We start from the raw sequence: 27,149 nt of genomic DNA on the forward strand, positions 1-27,149 counted from the left end.
GCCAAACGACAAATCATCATGTTATCACCATGTCTTAGTTATAGCACCGTTAGGTGCGTATACAAGTGTACAGGTAGTAATATTGACAAACAATAACTTATAATGATAAACGAAGATTACTATACTATATATATTAAGCCATGTGATTTTCTAGGTACTGGGCCGGTAATCTATCAATGTTAGTCCTATGTTTTGCAAAAGAGGCAGCGACGTCGCCGTACAGTCGACGCGATAGGAATTCGAACTGAGTCAGTACTGTGTGATATTAAACAACGAACCTGTCTACCCATTTTCTCTATTAATCCTTATTGTGAGGATAGTTAGATACTATGTATTGAGACACAACAGAATATCTGTTAGCTTCTTTCTCCAATATCTAAAATACACAAGTTCCTGTCCTGGTTTGCTTGTGTCATTCATTGTCGAAGCTGATAAGATAAGGGATGTTTTTATGTGGCTAAATCAGTTGCCAAATGGGTTAAAATGAGCAACTGGATATAAAAATGAGACGTAACAGATTGGGTGTTTCGCTCATTTCTCAGAACAGATCGTTGGAAAGAGGTCGTTGAGGTTAGAACGCTACGATAACATTATTAATTCCTTATCCTTCACTTTGTTAAACAAATAATCATTTAAGTTTGAGCGGCCAATACATTGCACCTCGAGATCTGAATAGCATTTTGACTTGTTCGAAATTAATTAAGTTCTTGAACGTCGTTATAACATAATTTACTCGCTAGAGTAAAATTCAGTGCACGCATTATCGTTTTAACCCTATAGTTCCGTCAATCGCTAATTCACTATAAAAGTGTTTACTGCCGGCGGGTTCTGCTCAGGAAATCAGCATTGTTACCATCGTCATCAAACTTTTATTAAACGTGCTTCACCCATCTTCTCGAGAATCCACGTGCAGTCGTGGCCGAGTGGTTAAGGCGTTGGACTTGAAATCCAATGGGGTCTCCCCGCGCAGGTTCGAACCCTGCCGGCTGCGAATCGAGCATTTATTTTCCTGGAGTTATGCATGTTGTTTTCTAGTGGCAAGTAGTTCCATTTGAGTGCGATCTAATTGCTTTGAACCTCAAAGTCTCTATAATAGCTAGGCTGGTTACGTAATTATATAAAAATATTTGGGATAGGTAGTGATATAGGTTCGAATCCGCGTCATAGGTACGCCTCGTCTCGCGCTGGGAGCCAGGTGCCAGACCCAGTGCATTACGACAATGCCGGGTTTCTACATTCGACACATAGAGTTCAAACCTATAGATAAAACCGGCGAAGAATTAATGGACGACCGTGTCCAGCTGGACATAACACTAGAACACAAAAATAAGTAGGCCCAAGGTCTACTGAAGTACCGGGCCTACCTATTTTTATTTATTGGAATACTAAATAAATGCTTTCCAATTTCACAGTATTCCGTTTGCAATTCCGTTGCTACACTGAACGTTCAGCCACAAATATAACGGCAAACAATTTAGGAATAAATATACGCCAGACACTGTTTATGCTTGAAAGTATGTGTGACAAAAAAACAAAAAAATTGGCTAGACCGTTAAATTTCAGGTTCAATAAAATCCCCGCACAGGTTCAAATTTTGCCGACTGCACATTCGTTTCATCTTCTGGAACTTACTTACAAAACGTTTTTGGGTCCAAGGACCTATTGGGTGTGATTTATAAAAGTACTTATAATAAATTTCATGCAAATAAACAGCATTTTGAGCTGTTACTAACTTCTAGTATACACGAGCAATATGAACGTTAAAAGAAACCGTGCGGCTTCATGTTCGACGAGTTCGGGATATGATGTTGATAATAATAATAAAAGTGTTATTATTATGTTAAAACGTTTTAGCTTGATTACCCAAACTTGACTCCTACTTGATGTAGTTCTCGTAAACTTGCAGCTGGCTCATCTAAATTAGAACAGAAAAGCTTGTTAAATAAAAACTTGTGTAAGCGCAGTGAAAATGATCACACTAACGATTTTTTTAATGTCTGCATATGTTGTTTCTATAAGCGACCAAACAGAACATGTGTGACCATTGCCAAGCAGTGCACGGCGATTACGTGTCTCCAGTTGCTAGGTGTCCCTGCAACAGGTCCGTACGTAGATCATAACTAAGTGATCTTCCTCAATGTCGAAATATTTTAGTATATATGTTTCCAAAATCGTTGCACAGAATCTGCTAGTTTCCACTTGCGGTCCTGAAGCATGGACCTAAAGAGCACAGGACATTATTCTAGCAAGAGCAAAACTCGCTTTATTAAATTATAGCCAACACATTTATACTTATTTTTCATTTCATACAGGTAGCGAAAATATGTTTCAGTCCTAAAGTGTACCTCGCCATAGCTCGCATTTTCTCGTACCGCATAAAATTGATTTGTATTGAAAGGTTTCTTGCGTAAGAAATAAAATTTCACTATTTTTCCTTACAATAAAAAGAGAATAAAAAATATATATACAGAAAGAACAGACTCACTTGACATTACATTGTTTGGCATTCTAGTAGTTTATTATAATAATCTATGGGAAGCGCCTATTAATATAGGCCGAAACGGACATTACATCTACTCAAGTTCGAATTCTGCCGCGTGGCACGCTCTCCACTTCTTAGCCCATTGCCGCCTGTAGGCATCTCCGCGGAGGGCACGGTCTGCATATAGCGTAAAACAAAATAGATGGTGTGACCTCTGTTTAATCGTGTCGGTACGGTTAGTGTTTTGGTGCTTTCACAGCTAAGGAAAAAGAAAAAATCGAAGATGGGAAACTTCAAGCTAAACGGATTAACCATCTCCGGAATGAAGCAAAGCCCGGCCCTTATCCCACTTTTCGTAAGTTAGCGAGCATCACAAATTTTTCAGCTAACGGAAGACCAAACCATAGCTAGTTAATGATTAGCACAAACGCTTCGGGGCAATACTCGTCCCAAAGAACATTCTGATTTGATCTAATAGTCTCTGTTTTGCATGTCAAAACGATATTCTCTGCCTTCTTTATGCGTTTATTGAAGTACTTCAATTCATTACGACAAATATGACATTCAGATGATCCGAAGTAAAATTACAACAGATGCATTTGAGATGCTTATAAACAACTTATAAATACTCGATCACGTTTACACGACGATAACATCAGTAGAAATGTGAACATCATTGGTATCTCATACGCGACGGAATATTCGTTTTGGTACTTTGGTCATTCAATTTGAATGGGTTTCCAGTGTTACATTGGTGGTTATCGAATTATCGTTACCATTATTATTCTTACTATTATTACGATTATTACTATTAATTATTGTGCTTTCGGAACACTATTCGCATGCATACAGTCAGTAGTGCTGGCAGCGGTGTAACAAACGAAAAAACGTAATATAGGAATTGCGAGAGATGCTTAACTAATGCATGCATGATGTTTGTTGAGCATATGAGCCTTTGTATAAAGCATATGAGACACTTTTATTATAAAAGTGTCTCATATGCTTTTCCACGTTATGTGAGTACTGAGGTTAAACGAAAAGACTCGTTGTGGCCTAAAACGTGTATATCTTCGTTGTCTTTGTTATTTGCTATGTTACTTCAGGTCATTGTTGGAGCTGGCACCTTCGGTTGCATGTTATACTGTATCCGCCTTGCCATCATGAACCCGGACGTGTCGTGGAATAAGAAGAAGAACCCGGTAATGAACTGCTGCAGGACAACTGATATTTGCGTATATGCATTTCTCTTTTTAAAATAAGAAGTCAAATTTGTTTTATTGATCGCATCTGACATTTACAGAATGTACATGATTTCCCGTATATTTCCGGATATTTGTGGTTTTGACCGTTCATATCTATGTGAATACCTGGTTAAATTACTTGATGTAAAAGGCTTGCTCGAATTGCTTCGGTAGACATTGGGTTTCTAGATAAAAAACGATCTATCATTTACATCAAATCCATTATTCTACATACAGTTTACATATAGCATAAACGACCTATTGTATTAATTACAATTGTTTCATAATTGGTTCTAGCCGTTGCCCAAAAAAATGCTAACAACCGGTAGAAATTCTCGAGTTTTTTCTTTTAAAAAGATGGATTTCAGAATAATATTGACGATAGGCGGACACAGCAGTTAGTAAATTACATTTTTGCCTATTATACATTTGCTCCAGCACTGCGCCTGTAAAACCAGTTTCAAAACAGCTACCTACTTACAATTCGTGCTTTCATAAGTAACTTCTTTAATTATTCCGTACTAGCAGATGCCTGCCTTTGATATCCACTACAATTACTACCATCAGTTTACGTCCGAACGTATTTGATACTACCACAGAACTCGATTTCTCTCCAGGGCGGCGCCATCCTTTCGCCTGGCTTCTCTTCTCATGGCAGTAGAGATTAAGCCACGTTTCGCCTATGGCCACCGTATGTCCCAGGCGGGTTTTTTGTTGATTGAAGTTTCGCTCGTGGAATATGCATTTCTAACTGAATTTGAGTCTGTACGGTTGACCCATTTTTGACTCATTTTTCGCATTATCAGATCTGGAATTATAAGTTTGTGTGAAATACTAGAAATTTTAAGCCTCAAGCTTTCTTTTCGTGGAACCCTTCTTCGTTACGAGAATGCGTCGCTGACCTTTGGGTGCCGATGCCTGGTCACCCTTACATTGATCTTCCTTCTTCTTAACGCTTGGATTCCTGTTTTTCAAACTTTTACACCATGTACGTGCTGTGTTTATACTTAGGCCTCCTTGCCTAGTGTCTTTATGAAACTTGATGTATTTCCGTGAGCTTCGAGGAAAAGAGACGAGATGACTAAGCATTAGTTGTCAAGACTAAAGGATGTTCATTTGGAAGTTGGAAGTTAATTCAGTCGGTTTCCATTTACAAGTTTCTGGAGAGCTGAAATATTTGCCTACTAAATTTAGTTTGCTGTCGTTCAAAACCTAGAGAATTTCAGAGCACATTGGCTTCGCTTTCGCCTAATAAGATTGTTCTCAAATTTCAGGTTGTTTTCAACCATGTTAGACAGATCTATTTTTTTAGCATTTAAAAAACTGTGATATAGAATTCTGTATTATCTCGGTGTACCATTTTTAATTAAAAATCACACATCTTATTAAGCAACGAAAGCTCTATATCACATATTCCCGTTGAATGAAGTCCTGGCTTTAATAAAGGAAGCATTTTATGCTTGTTTCTGTAATGCGCAGATATAGCCACGCATCTGCATGCGGGGAGCAGGTCCCCATGCAAAACGTCAAAAAGATAAAGAAGTGTATATGTAAGTCTCAGGATCGAAAGAAACTAATCATCAGTATGTGATAAAGACAATGAACTTACATGGTTTTAATGCGTACTGTTTGCCAGAGTATCGTTTAATAATTGTCAATACTGAATATGTTAGCACATATTGATAACTAGTCTGCTTGCATTGCCGTACAAAAGTACAAATGGCGATACGTTTCACATATCATCCATTAGTCACCTTTTTAACCTTGACTCATTAGTTATACGACTTCAATATCACTTTTATGTCTTGCTTGCATTGTTAAGTTGCATCGGGTGCTGCACCGTAAACTAGGTTATGAATTTTCATACTAAGAGTGGTTTGAGCCACTACAATAGTTTTTTTTTGGCAAACAGAACGTCTTTTTTCAAATTTTTTTTTGTGATTTAGCTTTCTTTAACACTTCACCACAAAGGGTTTCTACTTTTGCTTTTTATAGCAGCGAATCTAACTATCGTTTACAATTCTAAGATCTTGTCGAGATAGCCTCATCATTATTACATAAACTTTTCTGAATATGTATATGAAGTGAATAGTAGTCATTAATGGTTAAAAATAATATTGATAGTCAGAATGTAAATTGTGCGTAAAATTGAGTCTACAACTTATGAATACTAACCGATCTCTGTTGTGATTAATATTGTTGCAGGAGCCATGGCAGGAATACGAGAACAAACAATATAAGTTCTGGTCTTCGAGAGATTACAGCACTCTGGCACCTAACGAGCGGCCGAAATTTTAAACGGCTTTATTGTAATTTTATTGTTAGTAAGAAAAAAAAACGTAATTGAATCCTGTCTTACCAAAGAAAGGAATTATAAAAAACGATTCGTTTATAATCACCAATAAACACCGAAAATAATACGGCTAAAATTTTTTGCTATTTCAGTTTTGGCTTAACGTAGATACGCAGTTTTTTTTTGAACATACCGTTACTAGCCCATGGTTGACTGTTATATGAAAATAATGTTGTAACAGTAGCATCTAAGTACCCAAGCAAGAACTGTCATAGTGTTCATATATTTAAAGCAATACACTGGTACCCTCTTAATCGTGAATAATTCAAGAGTTGATGGCGAGCCAGCTCCACCCTTGTTAAATTGTCATTATATGAGACATGTATATTGATGAGTAGTTATATACCGCGTCTTATTTTACCTCTCATTTACCTTTATTTAAGATCTCTTAAATAGGTAATAATGAATCTTAGTTCCGCCACAATTAAGGCACATGCAAGCGGTTAGTAAGGCTAACTGAGATGGGTGTCAATAAGTTGGTTGGTGCATTTTTACTTTGGACTTCCTGTAGTAAGTCGTTACTTTTATTTGAAAATAACTTTTTACGCTTGCCCAATATATACATCATCATATTTTTTTCTCATCGTACGTCATAATAGGAATAGCTGTAGTTTAAATATTTGTGCTTGAGTATCAAGCTAGGAGTTAATCGTTCGAGTTCGAGATGAGCCTATGCACAACGTTCTATCAATATAGAAAGTAATTGTAGGAGGACTGCCTCATTTATAGGTGATATGATATCGCGCAATGTGTTCTTGTTAATTGCGCGTTAGACCACGACAATATTTATCTATAAACAGAAAAAATATACAACGTCCATACACATATTAAGGTCTAATAACCAACAGCGGCCGCCTTTAAAATTCGCATTACAATTTTTGACCCGTCGATTGATGCTATTCAAACATACTTGAAAAAATCTATCATCGATTAGGTACCATCTAGGCTGTTTATAAACATGTTTATCTTTCGACGAGATCCGCCAACTTTATGACTAATGGTGGTACCAATTAAGTACAAGATCACTGTTGTTGAACGTTGCTACCAGTCTGACCCGCCGAAGTGCCTATATTCTGTTGACCTTGGCTAGTGCCGGCGGTGGTAGACCCAGTTTGGCTATCGGTTCCAGTTGATCCTGCAGCCCCAGCTTGGGCTCCCACATTCAAATGTGTAATAAAGCGAAGCCTTAGCTGAAGATCTGGTCGTAGGTTTCGGATAACATGATCCACGTCGGCCTTCACGGAGTCACCGGTGAACATGTATTTGATATGATAAAATAGATCGACAATGTTGTCCATGTACCGGAGCTGGCTCTATAATACCCATACATAATTAATTACCATATGCATCTCTTCATAAAAGAATGGACTTAATGATGAAAACAATTTATGACAATTAGGATCTTCCATTTTTTAAGACCGCTGAGGTCATACATCTGTAAAAATCTCTGCTCACGTTCCTGAAGGCTAAATCGTATAAAGTGATTCGCTTTATTGGAGTTTCGTGCGTACGCAATCTTATAGTATGATGAACACGCTGGCCTACCTGCGCTTTATCCACATTTTCGAGAATTTCGTACAATTCTCTCGTGATTTCCATTAAACTTCGTGTTCGTTCCAGAGAAATTCGCTGGAAAAATGGAGCGACCAGTTGACACAGGACCAACATCTGTACAAACGATATAATAGTGGATAATCATTAGATCGTAGTATGTCCGTTTTAAGAAACATTGCAGTCCATAATAAGATCCATAGTATCAATCGTGCCTCTAGCAAAGAAGGCACCTGGAACTGATGGCAAGTGTTTAGAGGCAATTACTAGCTTTTTTTCAAATAGTAAGTAAGCGATCCTTTAAGTTTTAATGAAAGTAGTATGGTTTCGTGAAATTTTTGTTTTCATATAGTTCATACAGGTATAAACAGGTATAAAAAAAATTCAACTGATGTTGCCATTGTGACTTTTGCATGTAGTTTCTTTACGATCTGATATGTCCTCTTCACGCTATCTAAAACATTCATCTGAAATTATTCCTTATGGTAATGGATTTTTGGTGTATGTGAAACCGAGATTACGGTAATACCATTATAACAAACAAAACATGGTTACTTACCTGCTCTTCGGTGCGGATAACGGGTTTGAGCCGATCCTTGATAAAAACAGGTATCTGTGACAACTGTCCGATCGACGCGTGATACCAAACGGCGTGTACGAGAGCAACAACATACGATGTGGATGATTCCGTGTAAGATTTCTGCTTTCCGGCCAGATCCATATACTGTGGATATATAAGTAGGTGCATGCTCAGTCCGGTTGTAATTAGAGAATTGGTTTACACATTATCAAAGTTCCTGAATTTCTGCCATTTATTCCTTTATTCGTCCCTACAATAAGCATCAATAATAAACTGAGAATAAATTTAACTAGTAGCGTTTATACGCAACAGGATCAGGACTCGACTTCACGAATTCAATGGGTAAAGACAAATAGGCTTGACAAATAGAGTTAGCTGGGTTTTAAAATTTATGTTTTTTTGGATTATGACCGGTTTTCGGCACCAAATACATAAGGCCATGAAATATTGTCCTGACCTGGAAGATATCCGTTGTCGGAGGCAAAGTCTCAATGAGTTTGAGTATACGGTCGTTCAATACAGCCCAGTAGCTTTCAGGAAGGGCTGTTAACACCAGACCAATAGCGTTAATCCAGTCGGGCAGAGCGTCCCGTGGCACCACGTTATGTGAGTGACCTAAAAACACAAAAAGCGAAATTATTCCCCATCATCATAATGTGGCTGTATTTGTCGTTGTCATTCTGCGTTTTTGCACTAAATAAGTAATAATAAATCTATAATGCTGTCAAGGAAAATCCTAATTATGCGTTCATTTGTTTAATGCAGAATATTGCCTGCTTAATAATTAAAAATTCTTTTTGAAGTGAGGTTTAGGCTAGGATCGATCCTTATGGAATCCCTACCCAGTAAAATAACATCAAGAAGTCCGTTGGCAACCGCTGCTGGAGCCACTGGCAAAGCCATCAATTCAATGCATGTCACGTGCAAAGTGTGCGCTGCTCCGTTTGAAAATTCATTAAATCTGCCGATAGACAAAAGCGAAAGATAAGGTAATGCTAAGATATGCCAGCTAGTAGTGCATATATCAATAATTTAGTTACCTAAAATCCTATTCCAATGATTATGTACGAATTAACACTATATTAAACAATTTTGCAAGTTTCAATAATAGGGCTGCTACTACAATAGTCAGAAATTTGACTGAATGGGGACACAATGACAAAATCATGTTGGGCAGCTTCGGCAGCTAGCCTACTTTAACGAACAGAGACTATTTGATACCATTCGATATTTCTCTTACCTCCAATCAATAACGGGAGATGTCTTCTTTCCTGTTATAGCTTCTACTATCCTCTGGAGAATAAACCTAAATGAGAATATAAGGAACCAAAGCAAAGATAAACCTTTATATATAAATGTGATCGATTTGCAAGTGTTCTGCAAAACTAGTTCCATAAAGTTCAACTACAGTACAAAAAAAAAAGTAGCTTATAATGTAACCAGGGGCCCTATGTTGCTACGAGGCGTCCCAATTATGTGAAAATTAGCTAATTAGCTTAGACTTGATCATTAATTAGCCCTATATTTCGAACCCGCCACGTGTTCGAAACAGGTTAAATGCTTCTGCTTCTAGTTCAGTGCTATTGCCTTAGTTAAGCAATGCTTCAGATGGCTGTTTCCCACAAGCGCCAAATGCAGGTGTCAGCGTCCGGTTTCGAACCTAGACTACCTCACATAGCTTTCCTAAGCTTAGAAGGCAAGTAAATTACAACTGCATTATCTTTAAAGGAGCGTTTGAACAGGCTACCAAGGTAAAATAAGCATCCAAATAGCCCAGGGTCAAATAAGCTGACGTTAATACCTAATAAACGTAATTCTCTTGCCAATCAACCAGAACATAACAGCAAAGATTAAACAAGCTTTTTACGTTGTGTACCTGTAGTAGTCCATATCCGGAGGAGTTACAGCTGAAGGTGGCGCTGCACCACTCTGATTTGATCCACTTTCTCCAGGTCTTCCTTTTTGCTCTTGCGATTGTTGTTGTTGGCTGACGAGTTGACGGAAATAATCACTAAGAGGGCACTCGTTCATCCTGCCGGTAATCGCTGATACCAATTTGATCCGTAGTCCAAATCGCTCACGGAGCTAGATAGTGAATATGACACATAAATGGTCATTAAGAATATCGGCGCTGTACCGTTGGATTCTAGTACTCATGATTTTCACAAAAAGATGGGGTACAGTTCAGTATCGTACTAGTATTCGCTTTTGCTCAGCAACAAGTCTAGAGGTGTTTGCTTTAGTTAATTAATTCTAAATAAAATCGATTTCGATTTTTGTAAAATAATTTCATTTATAGAAAAAGTGGTGGACATAGCTTTCTTTGAGTTTGTTCGTACATCTTAACCCCGTATCAGTAAGGTACCGAATGCGTGCGCTAGCGGCGCCATAAACACACCTTGCTTTCGTAATAGTGAAGGGTATTGTAGAGATAAGTCAACGGACGGTCATGAAAGCGATAAAGCAGTCCAAGATGATCGAGCAAACTTTCAACAGACACTGTCGTAGAGTTGTTTACCGGGAGCTCGATCAGACGGTGAATAACAATATCCATTACCTATTCAAAAAAGAGTCACGCAATAAGCAAGTAATAATATTTAGTTAACTCGCACTATATAGAACCTCAACACGACATTTCATATAGTTATACTTCTGACGGATTTTCAAACACTCATATATAGAGCGTTATATCTTATAATGAAAATAGCTGTTTAGTGCATTAAATGCACTTTAGAAAGTCTGCTTGTACTATAGCTATTTGACTAATGAGCGCCGCCGATTATTTTGCACAGCAAAAAATGCTTTTTGATTAATGCATTACCAAGTCATGGAGGTTTGGGTGTTTTGAGGTTTTGAATCCAAGAAGCTTTCTGCGGCAATACTATTCCAAAAAAACAATTCCTGTCTTTGTGTAATATGTGTCTTATTTCTATTGCAACATCCTTACACATTACGCGCATAGAATAGACATTTTGGACCGATAATGAAGGAAGGTTATGATTAATTGTACTCATAGGTAGCTAGTTCAGTCTACACTTACCGGCAAGAATCGCAGACAGATATTACCGAAGTACACGGGTAAATAGTGGTGGGGTTGATTCGAGTCAGGCAGATTTTCCCAGAAAAATTTCTCAGGGTACTTTCGCTGGAACTGTTGATGACGTTCGTGCCAGTCAGACTGCGTCCAATGCTCAGGCGAATTTTCCTGTAGACGACGCAAATGTCAGTATATACACGTACGTGACACAACCAATGAATATACAACAATACAACTAGATCCGGTAGCAGCTGTCACTGTTAATTGATTTGTATGAAACCGTTTGTTCAGTAAGATAATTTACGAACACTAACCTTACCGACGCTTTTTCTGTATACCTGTATCAACCGTGCCTGGTCAAAATGACTGACTCAAAAGAAGTTATTGCTTTTATAACTGAAAGGTGATTTTTAGTAGTGTAAAATTGGCTCGCGAGGTGGGAGCATTCAAATACATGAGCTTGAAAAATTTGATGGTGAAATTGACCACTCGTGGTAAATTTAGTGTTCATGATCTGCAGAACTCGATTCCCAGGGGTTAGGTTTATCTGAAACAGAATAAGAACTCGCACAAAACTGCGCCTCACAGCGGTTACAACAACTCACTTTGACGAAATCGTAGACGCGCGACTTGAACTCGCCGTTACTAATGAGAAGTCGTTGAATAATGAAGAAGCCCACCTGCTATTAGATGAGACAAATAATAATACAGAAACATACGTGCCTAAGTTAATACGAGCAATAAAACGGCCCATTACGATCCACACTTGAAGATAGCAGAGTTTTAAACTACCATAGAAATTTTAACCAAAAACAAATAGAGCGCATGCACAAACTGTTTGGTGAAATAAAGATGTACCTGCTCGTTACCCTCGAAGGGTCGCAGTGCAAGCGTGAGAATTAATCTGTCAAGAGGAATGACGTAACACTTCCAGATCAAGTCGCTCACCGCATCGATACTTTTATTTAGGAGCATCTGGTCCTGACCACACGTGGATACCTACAATTTGAAATCGAAAGGAAAAATTATAAAATAGAAGGTATTATCCCTACAAAGGAAACAAACTAATAATTGCAATAATCGCTGCTTGTACGATGCCTATATCGCTTCATAAATCTGTTGGATAAATCCCAAATATGTTCAGGAAGACCCACATCAGCGCAATCTTTTTGGATGGGGCAAGTCCTTGGTTCTAGATCAAAGAACAGGTGATTCCGGGGCTTGGTTAGACAGAAAGTACTGCCGAATAGTAAGAAAAAAAATTATACGGTACGGTAAAAATTGATTTGCCTTAGTACCAGCACCAAGCTTTAACTGTTAACTGTTTATTAACCTACATCAAATCAACGATCTCGTTACTGTACATGCTTGGCGACCCGAATACGTGAAAGTTGTATAATCGGTTGATTTAGTGGAATTAAATAACCTAAACGATGCTAAAGACTACAAAGCATTAGATTTTTGTTGCGAGCAATCTAGATTTTAAAATAGTCAAATTTATTAAAAACTAGACTAGTCCTTCAATTAATTGATTAGATCTCATGTTACTTACTTTGGCGAGGTAAAGATAGCCCTCGATACCACCTGGCTTTGATATGTGTACAAAAATCAAAGCACCCTAATACAAACCTCATAAACAAGAAAATCAGCGAACGTCCGAACGTGCAGAGACAGTGCTCTTGCTCCGAGACGATCAAGAATCTTGTACGCTAACGGAGGGATTCGATCATTCTCGAGAAGCATCTTCCATAGGAGACATACGAATAGATGTGGATTAGTCCCACCTCCACCAGCTTGCCCGCTGGTACTGGGTGATTGTGAGAAGTGCGCAACGATGTCGTTCTCGTTAGACATCGTTTTCCATTTGCGATATTCCTCCTCAACTGACCGTTTTAATTGGGCCTATAGCATTGTGAAACAATGAAGCGATGTAGAGTGGAAAAAAACAAAAAAGCGCTAGGAAGTAGCACAACGGTGAACTTCACAATAAGCGAAGTGGGCCGAAGCTGAACAAAAAGGTAGTTTCCGTCTAGCACATGTCGAAATGGCGCTTTAAAGCCATATCAAATCTGATATTAGGATTTATATAAGAGTAATCATTTTGGCACGATGTATATAAAGTGCAAATAATAATGCGTTATTTCCTGCGCAGTATACTTGTTTGTTTAGAATGCTGGTGTTTAAACTAGAGAGATGTAATCGATGAGTAGATTTATTAGGATACCTTATTTTCACGCTGCGATTGGTTGACCCGGAGGAATTCCGCAAGCGAACTAGGGAAGCAATCAAGGGTTAAACTGCTCCAGCTATGAGGAGTATTTGTCAGTGCGGCTTGTAGAAGATCCTAAAATGAAAGAAGAACATAATCCCTGCCAATAATTAGCGTTCTTGCAAATTCGTGTCGGGGTTTTAGTACGTTAAGGTGGATATTGTAAGTAAGCGAAGATTTAAATTCTTAAAGGTTACAGGTCCCAGTTGTCAATTCTATTTGAGAGTTGATTTGGTGTCACTCTTTTGACGTCTTAATTTGCTCGGGTCTTTATACCTTGCACCATACGGTTGAGAGACTTTCTGACCCAGTTACGTGGATTGCCCGGGCTAGCGACAATATCAGAGCCTGAAAATACAAACACGAAAATGTAATAAATCATACTCGTGTCAACGAGCTGCAATAACAAAATTGAATCGGAACATTTTACTAACTGAAACTTCGAAACGATAATACCCCGTTCAAAATCCATGTATCCCAATGGGAGCCCATTCGACTCCACAGTATTAACTAATTGCATCCGTAATAATCCATTCACCTGTCACATACACAATTATTTGTTAATTTAATCTACAATCATGCCGGAGAGGTGTTAACATACAACAGGGACGTTTAATACCGATAAATCTTAAGATATGGCAAATCAAATTTCTGCCTCATTTCTTTATTTTTCACGCCTATTGCATCATGAAAATTACGTACAAACCTTGTTGAGCTCTTCCGAGTCCAACGAAAGCAATGACTTCGGCTCAGCCTGAAATCTGGATAGTTGTGGCTGTACCTGTTCAGATAGTCATACATTGAAAAGCAGATGACTAATGTAAGAGGAATAAAATCAACAAAAGTAAAAACAAAAATGGCTGCACAATAAGGAATCACCGCTCTATGATAATATTTGAACAAATGATACACAAAAATATTTCTTTAATTAATTACGCCTTTCAAATCGTTAGCGGACCTTGAATTAGCGCCCATCGCTGATTTTTTTGCAGCCAAAGCGTTAGTCGTTCACGACGTGACGCAACGAGGTTATGCGCGCGTTTGAAAAATCGTGTGAATATTTATATTACACTACCTCTCCACTGCCTAGTCCGGTAATAAGGCGCAATGCGGTAGACTCCATACAAACGTGCAACTGTGTCTGGTTTGATTGGGGAACTGCGGCCAGCATATGTAAGTGAGATAGCAACTGAATCCTACATAGAAATACAAAGAATGAGATGACCAAAATTGTTAAGTTGTGTCTTATGAATAATCACGATTTGACTGATTTTTTAATATTATGTAGTAGTAGTTAATGTCATTAACGGAGCTAGTACCAGTGATTCGCGGCTTTTCAAGGCAATGGTTAAGCACCCAAGCTACCTCTCATATCGAGTGCAGTTATATATTTCGTTTAGTTACACGTATTTTAAAGTACTACTGATGTAATATTTATAACACTAGTCGCTATGTGCTTGAAAATGCGTTTAATCACAGGCTCTACTCAGTGAACTGGTGACACATCATATATCGTACTGCGTTGATTCACCACCTAATAAAGCAGATTTACATGATTTTTTTATGTGGGCGTCCTTAATAATTAAAAAAAAGTAAAGATAAAACCAACGAAGGTATTACATAAACGGTATCATTTTTCCACGCATTTCAAACCTGTAGTGCGGCTGAATGTGATGTAGACGATACGAAAACATCTCAAGAAGTGTGTGAAGTATCGCCCAGGCTTGCTGCCGAAATGCGTGAGGCAGAACATGTGACATGAATCCCTTAATGCCAAGAGACTCGATCTCGTTGTACACCTGAAGAAGTCAATAAGCCATATGCAAAAATGGGCGTTAATGAGCAAGTGCTATTTACATAGATATCTCTGTGAGGCCATCGCATACTGGTTCTCCCAGCCGTGATTGTCGAGCTGTTGCTCTTCGAGCTTCTATTCTATTCCAGAAAAAAATCGTAAATGAATCGACTATACAAACAGAGACTCTGGAATCGGTAAGTGTACCATAAGGTAAGATCCGTTATAAATATGCGACATTTTGGTATAAATAATTAAAGAAAGGGATGAAAAAGATCAAAAAAGCTAGTGAACAAATTTTATTATTGCAAACTAGTTATTTATATTAACTAGTAGGTCTCGAAACGAGCACATTAAAGTCATGCAGTAGATATTAACCAATAGTCTAGAGTAGGTCTCAACGAGAGCTGGCGAAAGAATCTGCTGCGGCTGATTTTGTTGATTTTGACTAAGCTGTTTCGATGCCGGTGTGGGTGCAACCTAGAATTTCATATTAGGGAAGCATCATATGTATCGTTATATATCATATCGTGTAAATATAGTAAGATGCTGATGATTAAGCATTCCATATAATATATATATATATATATAGTTGATAAAGTCATAGTGATAACATTATATGCTAGTTAGACGTTTGGGGTGTACGTTTCATAAATATGTAGAAATACGGACCTTCATAAAATGAGTAACAATATTGTGAATTAGTGACATTTTCGTGTGAACGGTCAACGAATCCAACATGCCCATTGAAAGGGGCTGCGTAGCCGTAGCATGTCCCCCAGAACTGCCTGTATGACACAAGCAAGAGGTGTTACAAATACGATCTATTTGTCAAGTTACTTATGTGCACAACACATTTGCATGATAACACATTCTGTATAAAAATTGACGCCTGAAAAAACGGTGAGTTCTTTGCTGCCGTGTCAAATAAAATGTAACTTCTTATTCTACCTAAAGGAAGACACTCAAATAGCCTGAAAATTCAATTATATCTCACCAACAAATGAAACAAAAAAGGTCACTCAGTAAGTGTTGTAATAAGTAGTTATTATACCAAATCTCGACGGCCATGAGCTCACCCTGAATCGCTTCTACTAGAACTCCCATGGGCCGAGAAAAACACTCGACATTTGTGGAGTAAGCGTTACATAGAAGAGACGTCCAATAATCGGATGTTTGATGTTGTGACAAGGCCTGTTGAAGTGTTTCAAGGTGAACTGAAAGCGCCTGTGGAACTGGACGTTGCATCCCGCGCTCCCCTTGAGCCTAAATAGATTCGTTAAAGAAATATATGATGACGTTAATCCACATTCGATTGCTAAGCTATAAACTAATCAATCAATCAGAGCGCCAAATATTGATACCTATAGATAAAGTGCGCGCGAAAAACAAGAGCTACGTGGCCATTATAACAAAATGACTTAACTCTTGATCCGTTGGTTCAGGTGTTCGTTATCCTATGTTGGCTTATTCTTAAACCAATTTCACATTTGTTGTGAACCTTTGGCTAGTCAAATCGTAATTGATACCTTCTAATCGACAATATAATCTACTTACTTAATGGCGGCATAAGCAGTCATCAACAAAATAACACGTTTGACAATCCACCATCGAAGTTTTGTTACCTTTTTCATAAGATGTACCCATATGCATGTCACCGCAAGCTTGTGCGTGCAACTGGGGTCGGTGACATCAGGAAACGGTAGGGGTTCAGACTCCGGATAGAGTAAGTCGTAGAGACGTAAAACGGGCAGAAAATCGTTGAGCGAATTTTTTTGGATTGATCCCGAAATAAACTGCAGAAGTACCCACATCAACTGATCTCGCCCCTTACGAAGTGGGGAGGCAGCCAATTGTGTATGAAGACCGATTACCTAAATTCCAAAAACATAAGTGACAAAACAATTTATGGAATTGAAGATAACAGAGTAACATCTTTAATGACTGTAATACACATGCGATTCGTTACAACGAACAGCTGTGTTTCTTTCAAACAAGGTTTATTCTACATCGAAATGTAAAAGAATCTCAAAGTTGCTAACCAGATCTGGGAAAGAGATGTATTGGAACAAGACAAAGTAGATTAGCTGCGAGCTGATATTCTGCCAAAACTGGCATAGAGACTCAGAGTTGAGTGGCTCTACCTCGGACCTGAGAAATAGCGAAAAGAACAAATGTTATAAGGGTACACTGAAAAAATCAAAGAATTGATTGAAACAATTTGTATTTGTATCTTGTATCTTGATAACTACACAGAAAAAAACACAAGCACTACTATAAATTTATGGCTTTTTGTGCGGTACACGCTTAGATCACAATAAAAAAAAAAGACAATAACTTTCAAATTGAACTCACCGCCGCATTGCCGTTACTATTAGCTCGATGAGCTGCTTCTCCAAAACAATGCACCTCTGTTTTTGCTGCTTGTTTAGCCCAAGCATTGCACAGACCATTTCACGAGAATATGGCTGGGCTAAAACGTACCGCAGCAAGTTTGTTTGGCTGCGAGTTGCCTCTGGACTGTAGGGCAACTGGCCCTGTTTAAACGACACGACGAAAGATTGAAGTCATCTTCCTTCACCAGTATTGATATCCCTCATGTGCCCAACTTTTGACTTCAACGATAAGTAGTCATTTGTAGCCATGAGCTTTAAAAACTGAATAATTATTTTAGGCGACGATTTTGCACCAAATATTTTATAATAATTTTATTTATCATAAGTCAGTGCTTCAGAGGTTGTTTAACAGATGAGAACTCTAGCTTTAATGTCAACCTTAACTCTGCAATTTGAATTATTAAGAAAAAAATTTAACGGTAACGCACAAACGAGGGAAAGAAATTTTAAGTATTTCTCATGTGAAATTGAATTATACTTGACAAACGCTGGATCAGGATCTAGTAATTATTACTTGTTTTCTGACGTAAAAAACAAGCGGCAAAAATACAAAATTATCAAACCTAATTCTCAAATAGAACAATAAATACGAATAGATGAGTTCACTTAAAATAAATTGTAGCCCTTAATTTGTACTAAGTTTATTAGTAAGAATGTTGACTCTACAGAAAAAAATACCTTGAGGCTGAATCTCGCATATACGCGGTCAATTTGCCAGGAGTAGCCGCTTGCAGCGGAATGCCCCACGACTGGGACTAAACGCGATCTGGACAGAATGTATTAAAGTACAAAAATACTGACAAGTTATATTAGACGATGAAAAAATCTACACACATCAGAAAAACGGTACCATAATATTTTCATAAAAGCAAGCTGCACCTTTTGCTTCCTAGTGCCCATTAAAAAATTCTATTCAAGCATTTTGAACTTTTGTGTTTACATACCTTCCAACTATAGTGACAAGCTGTGCCACTGGCCGAAAACTATCAACAAAGGACGATACGAGCCTCGCGATCTTCCAGTGTGGCCAATCCTATAGAAAGACAATCGAAACAAATAAATTAGATGCCAGTTTTCTTTGATTTCGAATCTCATTAATGGTATTTTATCATTAATGAGATTCGAAATTCAGTTTTATTATGTTGTATGCCTAGAACTTAATACAAAATGGTAACAAAGAAGTACCGTTGATTTGCTCTAAAATAACTTTTTGAAGAACAGTATGGCGACAGGTCATCATCATACCTTGTTGACGAGTCTTTTTTGCACATCATCGAGAACCAGGTATGACGGACAAAGCGCTTGGTCTCTATCTAGAAGCAACTCGGCGACGGACTCCAGCACTTGTAGCTGTCGCATACAGGACAAATTGACTGTTGACGGGATCCGTTGTGTCTACAGTCGAAATAATAAGAAAAGTATGTTACATGTGTTACAGCAACATCAATTAACAGGGGTAAAAACTGGCGTGGCTATGGGAAATCATTAATTAAAAGGCTGCGAAGCGTGTCACTGTTACACAGTCACACACAGCAATAGATTCCAATGTACTCTGTATCCTTGGAACTAGTTCTGGGTGCTGCTCGCAGCAGTACTGAATAATCTCCAATAAACAGGTGAGTTCATACTGCTTCTGAGTATGCCGATTACGTAAAATCTTTGTTCAAGGCATTTAAAATCTAAAGAAATTAATACCTTTTCAAAAATCAACTTGAGCACGTCCCTGCAACCTTTATAGTCGAGTTTTGGTAGGAGTCTCTCTACTAGGCCAAGGGCTTGCACCCAAAACTCGGCATGCTGGAAATCAAGTCCTCCCATGACAGCTTCACACACCTGACGAGGGTAAACTTTCCCTATAACCAATGAAAACAAAAATAATTGCGAGACGCAAAATTAGCAGTTAGCCTTTTTAGCTTGATAAATAATAATCAGCGTATGGTCCCTTTAAGGGTAAGCATACATAACCTGTTTTTTAATCTATTCTCCTTAAGGAACGCATGTAGATATTTCGAAGGTGTTTAAGAGGTTTGTAAATGGGGTAATGAAGGTTGTAACGAGGTAATGAATTTGACGAATCCAATACAAACACAAATCAGTTAATTCTTGTTATTTGTATATTATAACCCGCTTCGCACCTTCATTTGCTGTTTGCTCAAGGATGGTTAATAACTTGGCAAGCTGTTTGTGGCTGCGCAGTTGCGTAGCCAAGGAGACGAAAGTTCGGAGTGCCGCGTCCGAGGTATCTGTGGGGTTGGAAAGAACAACCGACAGCTCTTCGACGAGTCCAGAGTTAAAGCCTCCCTTCGGTCCATCTAGAGGCTCCTACATCAAATACAAATAAAAAAAGGTTTTTTAGCACTTTTAGAACTTAGAATTCCATTTCTTATTAACGAAACGCGGCTATATCCACTCAACATGCATCATCTACACGTAGAATGCGCATAAAACGCATATATATATATAATTATCAGTTATATTCTGTGCTACCCTCCTACACGCTGTTTTTTTTTTATATAAGCTGCATAGTCGCGAAACTGCCGATGCCCAAGCCCTATGCTTTCATTACTGTCTGACTTAAAGTACGCACCAAAATAACAAACTGCTTATAGCCCATACCAAGCTCTCTAACGTTTTATCACTACAAATTTGACTATTTCAAAAATGTGACATCTAATATCATATAGATATAAGATTTTGCGATCGTTTTGGAAGAAGATACCAATAACGAAAACTAGTTATGATTGCTATAAAAATATCGGAATTTTCTTTATGCACATTTATGTACTATCTGTTCTATCCGTTCTTCACTATTTTTCACAGTGGTGACCCCATCACTGAACCTATTCAATAGTTGTAAAAGTATTAACAGTTTAAGCCAAATTAAAAGTAAATATTATTTACATTTTAAAATAATTTTACTTAACTATGTATGTGCCATTTGAATCGATGACCTTCTGCCATTTTGCTGGTAACACCATAATTCTATCTTGTAAAACTTATGTGGTTCCTGAACGAAAATGAAATGAATACCATTAAGGGAGTCCCGCAAAGACTGAATCAGATAATGCAGAATTCGGGCTGTACGGCAGATGCATTAAATCCCACATCTAGGTTCGCTTAATTCTTGCCGGGTAACTAGGGTATATGTGGTTTGGCATTGTCCTGATGGAAGATGACACCTCTCCTTTTTACTAGCTCCAGTCGATCTTTTCTAATAGCTTGTTAGAATTTATTTAGTTGTTGATAATAGAGGTCCGAATCTATTGTTTTACCAGGCAACAGTTGTTCATAATGCATGATTTCTTTCCAAACATATAACATTACCTTGTCTGACGTCGACCTGGGTTTTGCCACTGATTGTGGGACAATGATTCGCTTCGCACATCATAGCAATATGTAATCCACTTTTCGTCGCCCGTGATACACCACATTAGAAACGACCTGATTTCGTCTCATTCCTCTTTTTGACAGATAAAAATTTTGATTGAGCAGAATTTCTTTACATCTATTCGTCTGATGTGTAAACATTGCGCTTTATCTTATATTCACATTTCTTAAACTGTTTGGTAGTAAATGTTTACTTTGTTGGCAATTTCATGGTTGCCAACGTGTCAGTCTTATTCAACTTTTGCAACTGTAATTGGTCGACCGCTACAAACAGCATCTTTGAAATTTCCAATTACAAAGCCATTTTTTAACTGCCTCTAACGATAACGCGCTTTGATTATAAACACAATTTTTTATAATCCTGGGCAGCCTTTGTGACTTGATAGTAATAAAACTGTGAAGTAAGGCGAATTTTTACAGAAATTGTAGGAACAGGAACTGAGTCTCAATGAAGGCAATCTCAAAAATTTGCCTATTTGCTAGTGACACTAATGCCAGCATCACGATGGTGCAGTATCTGTAAAGTCATGCAACTAAAAAAAAAAGTCAGCACTTTTTCGATTACCCAATAATTAGACTACCACCGATGTGTCGAAAGAAAAATTAAAGGAAAAACCGGGGATTAACCATTAACGTGTTCAATTGCTGCCTCGTCTTCATGAGTCTATTCACGACTGGACATAAGTCAATTTTAAATTAAAACGAACTGTGTACAAATAAATAAGCAACGATTGCTGGCATAAATACACTAGAATCTTACCCGTAGGAGATAATTATTAGCAAAAATAGGCACATTCAATGAAAACAAGTCTGCCAATTTCAGTTGGCCTATATCTTTCTACCCAAGCTAATTTTTTTCTCGTGTGCAATTACTGATTTAAAATTGTTCAAATTTGTTTGTAAAGAAGTTTCACTAAAATACCCACCTTCTGCTCAGACAGAACTTATATGTACTGGCTTGTTGGAAAGCATGCATGTCGAAATTCTCTATGCATTGTTGCAATTATGTTTTTCTACGAATAATCATTGTTCTAGGAATTGGTATAATATCCAAAAATTGCGCACATTAGTAAGAATATGCAACATCCAAAGAACGTTAGAATTATTCATAAACTTTATAGGCTGAAATTGAAGCCGTGTTTGTATTGTATTGTATTCCAACACTGCATTGTCACTGGTCTATACAACTCACACGCATGCAACCACCCATTCGATAATATAATTTTACCTTATGCACAATAAATGCATTGAACGCTTCCTCAAGAGTATCCCGTCGTAGAATTTGGGCGACCAGGGAGTTGACCGCGTCAACTGAACCCATTTCGCGCTCTTTGTGGGGTATTTGATGACAATCTAACTGACACTTAAAAAAAGTTTGCTCTCAAACAATTAATGCCAGCACGATCGGTAGCCTCCTTATGGGCGCAAGAGCTGTCCAACTACACCCGATTGACACTTCACTACAATCGAACACTTCATAGAACGCGCTCCGTGGTATAGAACGCATTTATTTCTACTTTTTAGCTCGGTTTTTTCTACCCTGCTGATACCTCTCAGTTGACTGAAAACACTGACGACTATATGTTTTTATGCACAAGCATCTCACCTGCGAAGTTCCTGGCCCGTAGCATTGGGCCTGTAAATGCACAGCATAAGATTAATATTGCTTTTTCAATAGAATTGAATATAAGTGAACTGCGGCTCTATTGACATTCGTCCGTAGCGATTATGTCTTTGAATAGTCAACACACATGTGCCGGGTTAAATGGATGCATTGCTTCGTCTATTCTCACAAGGACGCGGCGGGCGATCTATTTCGCAGATGCCAATATGCTTTTTCGTGTTTCACGTCTGCTACTTAAACCATTAGTCATCACTTCAGAAACTTCAAATGTGATTACGAGATGTTGTCCGTAATAGTAGACGTTCGAAATCTCGAGGCTAAGTTGTTTTTAACATCAAAAAATGTGTGAACATTACTATTATTTTGACAAGCTTCTCGGTATAGTTTTTGAACGTCTGAGTACAAAGAATATGCGAGGGCCACAACGGCGGTCGCATTGAACTGGAGGCACTTCATCTAATTTTTTCATTATTTGGGTACAGATTTGGACCGCAATTATTTAATTTACTAACTTGTTGAATTTGCCTATAATCTTAAGCTTTTCTTTCAAATACAATTTTTTGTGGAACTACTGGAGTTAGTAGAGAGACCGATATTTCTATCTAAATTGCTGTAAATTCACCTTTGGCCTCCCCCTGGATAGACGACACAAAGGTATTGTGACCACACATTACACGCTTATGTCGGCTTTTTGGTAGCAGTTTTTGTTAATAAATATGTTTCAACTTTGCTCATCAACTTAGTGAGTATCTCTAGTATGCTGGCGTTACAAATAGACAGCCCTAACAAAAAGAGATTCAAGAATGATTTTTAATAATGTTTATATTTAGTTAGCTCGGAACTGAAAGAGTGTGTGCTTATCTGTAAGGGTTTAGAACATTGACAGAGTAAAACATACAGCTTAAGAAACAGTCCGTACCACGAGTACAACCTGCCTTGTGTTACTTAATAGGTGGAAGAACTGAAAAAATCTAAATTGTGTTAATAATCATTCGGGCGTCTGATTGGTAGCATTGTTCAATTAGCCGTCATCCTCATCAACAAGCGTTTCAACAGCTGCAAAAATTCAATGACTTCGCACGCTAAACAATACTGCAACACCTCCTTCCTTCCACTCGTTTAAATTTTCTGCCACTGCCCGAGTCCTTGTCGTCTGCTTCAGACGACCAAATGGCGCCAAGTGAACTCCCGGTTTCGAAGCGCCAGCTGTCTTAGTTGTTGTCTATACGGCATCACTTCGACTACCCTCTCCCTTCAATGGGTCTTCGTTCTGAAGGCGTCATTGCTTTAGCCCTCAGTGGCACAACCGCTGGGGGCGCCATCTTGTAAATATTTCATCCCGCAAGTTCCTTCCGCAGCCGCCAACGGGTCTGGCCTGTCACAAGTGAAGTTTTAGCCGAGCGGCTAGCACAATACAGTCCACAGAGACAGGCAGCATCCGTGGTGCCGAAGTATACTTCTCCCCGTATAGCAAGTCCTCCTCCGGGCCAATGGCAGCATTGATTAGTGATTTTCGTGGTCGTATTGCCTTGTGTTTGCCTATATAGATAGCTTCGTTCGTATAAACGAGTTTCGTGCCTAGTAGTTACCAAGTATAATTGGTGTATGTCTGTATGTACGTGTGGTTACTGAAGTGCTCGTTAGTAGAAGGGAGTACTCTGCTCCCTTCGTGGATTAGCCATTCGTTGGATAAAATGTTGCGCGCAACTTGACAGGATATAAAGAGCATTCAGTGCGATTTTCCGAGTGGATAGATCCGAAGCATATAGTCAACGGTTGGAGTTTAAAGCGTGACGGTAAGTTTACTTCGACAGAATATTCTAATAATATTTGCATTGAGTTGAGTTACAGTATTTCGCGTGATTATTGCTACAAGTTACTACAGTTGAGCTCTTATGTCCTCTTGGTCTTCACCGGAGGAGCCGAGAACGGCTAAAGTCAGATCTGGCTGTTGCTGCGAGCTGCTCTAAGAAAAGTATCCGTTGGTGAATTATACCGGTCGAGAGGAGTCAATGACTCCGTTTTACGGCGCCGTCTTTTCGCTTTGTTACCGATGTTGTTCTCGCGCCTGCTGCCGCCATATAACAGAGAGTTACGGAGGGCTACTGTTTTGGAAATTGCAGCAGTTACAACGGACTACACTGGATTTTTTATCGGGCAGCTGGTAAACATTGAATAGCAGCAGTAGCTACCGTTTGTTTGACGCTACAGAAAGAACTCTTGACGCGACCTCACATAGGCGGAGTGACGCGACAGAGAACCTAAAAGAAAATGCGTTGTTGTTCCATAAAAGGTTTATTCCTGCATGCCATCGTATGGTACGTGTCTGCATACGTTCATGTCGCGCTATTTTCCAATGCGTTTCTCATATGCTTGCTGCGTAGCTGAGGTGCGTGTTGATTGAGCTTGAGCAGTTTGAAGGGTGAGGAGCTGAGGCAGATTGGTGCGTTCCAAGTAACGTCTGTGAATCGGGCCAAGTTTATAGACGCTTCTCCGAAACGTCTAATTGTCGCAAAGCTGTCATGCCAAATTGGTAATAGGCCAAAACTTGCTTACTAAGGGGACTGCTATAATTTGTATAATATAACCTACATACATCATATGGTTTGTCAAAGCTCTTATAAAAATTAGAACATTGTAATAAAGGAAAACGAATAAGTTATGTACAGCGGAACATAAAAGTTTTATTGAGAAAAAGTAAATTTGATATAAATGTAAGTAATGGTAAGATAGAAATCAGCGTACACGGGAATTCATTTGCAAACGAAATGGTGACAGAAAAGAGTTAGACACATTGTGTTATGTCCTGACGTTTAACTAGAATGTGTTTGGCCATATCTCGAAGCATACGGCATTTATTAAAGGTACTATTACAAACTATCGCATAAACCCTTCACTAAAAAAAAACAAGGCAAATTTGTTTTAGACGGAGAGTAAAAGCAAAACTAACACCTATTGAGGTAATGACTAGAGTCGGTTAGCAGCGAGTTGAAAGGAAAATAACTACAGATGAGCCGAAGGGTCGAATTCAAGTCTGAGTCTCTTTTATTAGTTAGAAATCGTCTCCTATTTATATTACTATGTTTCTGATGTTACAATCTGCTGTCCACTGTACGCTTAACGGATAACAAATTACGACAGAACGAAAAAAAAACGAAGTTGATATTTGTTTTGGGGCTTGTAACGGCTCCCGCATACGATACACGAATATATTTCATAAGGTACGGCTCTAGCCATTTTTCATCGATCATGGGAACCACCTAGCATCTGTGTGACTAAGTAGTCTTCAGCCGTAAAAGCTTTTTGAAACTATTTCTTAAATACCCTATCGAAAATAAAAACTTTTGAAGTTGTAAATTTAATTTCATGTTGTCACAGAATTGCAGTCTTCCGTAATCGACGAGGTACAATGTCGTTAGCTATACACTCTATATACACGATCGCATTAAAAGATTTGGGATGGGGCTAGTTGGTAACAGGTGGTTTGAGCCTTAAAGTTACAGGCAATACATGATAGCCTGTGCGCGCGGTGAAAGTAATAAGGAAAGCAGTGGCCTAGTGTTGTCGACTGCGTAGTGCACACGTTTGTGTGCAAGTTGCATAACAACCTCAAGGATCTACTACCTAAAAAAACTACTCAAAAAAAAATACCTCTCTATTATTTTAGCTAGGATAACACTCAAAACTTCATTTAAGAAGTAATTCGTTTTGATCTTTTGTTAGAAGAAAGAGATTGTGTGATGCTTATGATACATATGAAAGCGCATGCTAATATTGACTGCGTTTATGGGGAATATATGCGCCGTTAAAAATGTAGAGAAAAATAGTATTTATTGACTTAGATGCTTGTGATAGATGGAATCAATTTGAGAAGCATCCAACTTGGCCTAAAATACATGCGGGATTCGACCAATATTTGTTTCAAGACTTAAACTCTTCTATGTCATCCGGTTCAGTGTCCCAATTAGATGAGGCAACAGCAATTGCCAATATGTTTTTTCCTACCGAGTGGTCAAAATATATTTGCGCTTTTACGGAAACGCCAGCCTTGACCAGTATACGTTGATCACTGACAACACATTAGCATGATGAGACCCAACTTTTAATAGTCGTAAGTCGACCTGAAAATGATTACTACTTCGTTCGGGATTCAGAAGATGTTTGGGAGTTTATTAGAATCAATGGATCGCTCAAAAGTGAAACGGATTCTCAAAAAAAAAAAAAAAAGAGTTACTATAGTCCAAATCGTTCCCTACGGAGAGCACCATGTAACATGTTAATTAGTTATTTAAAAATAGTCGGCTCTAAAATTGGTATTGATTCCAATAAAAAATAAAACGTAGTATAGCCTTTCTTTATCACTACCGCTGTAAACGGCAGATCGCAGAAAATATTTGTTGATGGATTTCTTTTGTGCTTAGTATTGAAATACAT

General features: G+C 38.3%; 3 protein-coding genes and 1 non-coding gene across 10 annotated transcripts in view; 3 read left to right on the forward strand and 1 right to left on the reverse strand.

The window, feature by feature from the left end:
• The first annotated feature begins 909 nt into the window (after positions 1–909).
• TRNAS-UGA (transfer RNA serine (anticodon UGA)) lies at positions 910–991 on the forward strand. The gene has a single exon. It is a non-coding gene; the product is annotated as a tRNA-Ser (tRNA).
• Positions 992–2,661: 1,670 nt separating this feature from the next.
• On the forward strand, positions 2,662–6,152 carry ND-MLRQ (NADH dehydrogenase (ubiquinone) MLRQ subunit). Its single transcript, XM_022803521.2, has 3 exons — positions 2,662–2,837; positions 3,586–3,681; positions 5,929–6,152. Exons 1-3 carry the CDS (start codon positions 2,766–2,768, stop codon positions 6,019–6,021), a joined length of 261 nt encoding a protein of 86 aa, XP_022659256.1. The 5' UTR covers positions 2,662–2,765; the 3' UTR covers positions 6,022–6,152.
• Positions 2,700–22,844, reverse strand: MED23 (mediator complex subunit 23). 4 transcript variants are annotated; one of them, XM_086987067.1, is made up of 29 exons: positions 22,698–22,844; positions 19,840–20,026; positions 19,400–19,557; positions 18,950–19,099; positions 18,649–18,737; positions 18,383–18,470; positions 17,664–17,845; positions 17,351–17,459; positions 16,934–17,182; positions 16,388–16,574; positions 15,981–16,096; positions 15,687–15,788; positions 15,167–15,312; positions 14,589–14,709; positions 14,220–14,294; positions 13,790–13,861; positions 13,469–13,588; positions 12,874–13,146; positions 12,103–12,243; positions 11,850–11,927; positions 11,248–11,412; positions 10,606–10,764; positions 10,084–10,292; positions 9,448–9,513; positions 9,050–9,168; positions 8,665–8,822; positions 8,187–8,351; positions 7,622–7,744; positions 2,700–7,389 (listed from the first exon to the last, which is right to left on the reverse strand). In XM_086987067.1, exons 3-29 carry the CDS (start codon positions 19,520–19,522, stop codon positions 7,099–7,101), a joined length of 3,876 nt encoding a protein of 1,291 aa, XP_086843193.1. In that variant the 5' UTR covers positions 19,523–19,557; positions 19,840–20,026; positions 22,698–22,844; the 3' UTR covers positions 2,700–7,098. The 4 variants fall into 4 exon arrangements, with proteins under 4 accessions (XP_086843193.1, XP_086843192.1, XP_022659254.1 ...); XM_086987066.1 differs by having other exon boundaries at positions 11,850–11,924; positions 22,320–22,841; XM_022803519.2 differs by having other exon boundaries at positions 2,700–7,311; positions 22,320–22,841.
• A 1,101-nt stretch (positions 22,845–23,945) lies between these two features.
• stan (Protocadherin-like wing polarity protein stan) overlaps positions 23,946–27,149 on the forward strand; it is a 69,479-nt gene continuing 66,275 nt past the window's right edge. For all 4 annotated transcript variants that reach the window (XM_086986366.1, XM_022802709.2, XM_022802708.2 and 1 more), the window contains exon 1: positions 23,946–24,511. The gene's annotated coding sequence lies outside the window, so the exon portion shown is untranslated. The remainder of the gene's footprint in view (positions 24,512–27,149) is intronic.

Source organism: Varroa destructor, unplaced genomic scaffold, assembly GCF_002443255.2.
Source record: "Varroa destructor unplaced genomic scaffold, Vdes_3.0 BEIS01000004.1, whole genome shotgun sequence".
NCBI classification, from domain to species: domain Eukaryota; kingdom Metazoa; phylum Arthropoda; class Arachnida; order Mesostigmata; family Varroidae; genus Varroa; species Varroa destructor.

What these genes read in the sequence shown, in the direction of transcription:
- MED23 (XM_022803518.2), bottom strand. Translation starts at nt 22,412, where the DNA reads ATGGGTTCAGTTGACGCGGTCAACTCCCTGGTCGCCCAAATTCTACGA. An exon ending in GCGTCTACGATTTCGTCAAA is followed by an intron (nt 11,413 to 11,849) that starts GTGAGTTGTTGT and finishes CGTCGTCTACAG; the next exon opens with GAAAATTCGCCTGAGCATTG. An exon ending in TTATCCGCACCGAAGAGCAG is followed by an intron (nt 7,745 to 8,186) that starts GTAAGTAACCAT and finishes TCGTTTGTACAG; the next exon opens with ATGTTGGTCCTGTGTCAACT.
- ND-MLRQ (XM_022803521.2), top strand. Translation starts at nt 2,766, where the DNA reads ATGGGAAACTTCAAGCTAAACGGATTAACCATCTCCGGAATGAAGCAA. An exon ending in CGGCCCTTATCCCACTTTTC is followed by an intron (nt 2,838 to 3,585) that starts GTAAGTTAGCGA and finishes ATGTTACTTCAG; the next exon opens with GTCATTGTTGGAGCTGGCAC. An exon ending in GGAATAAGAAGAAGAACCCG is followed by an intron (nt 3,682 to 5,928) that starts GTAATGAACTGC and finishes ATATTGTTGCAG; the next exon opens with GAGCCATGGCAGGAATACGA.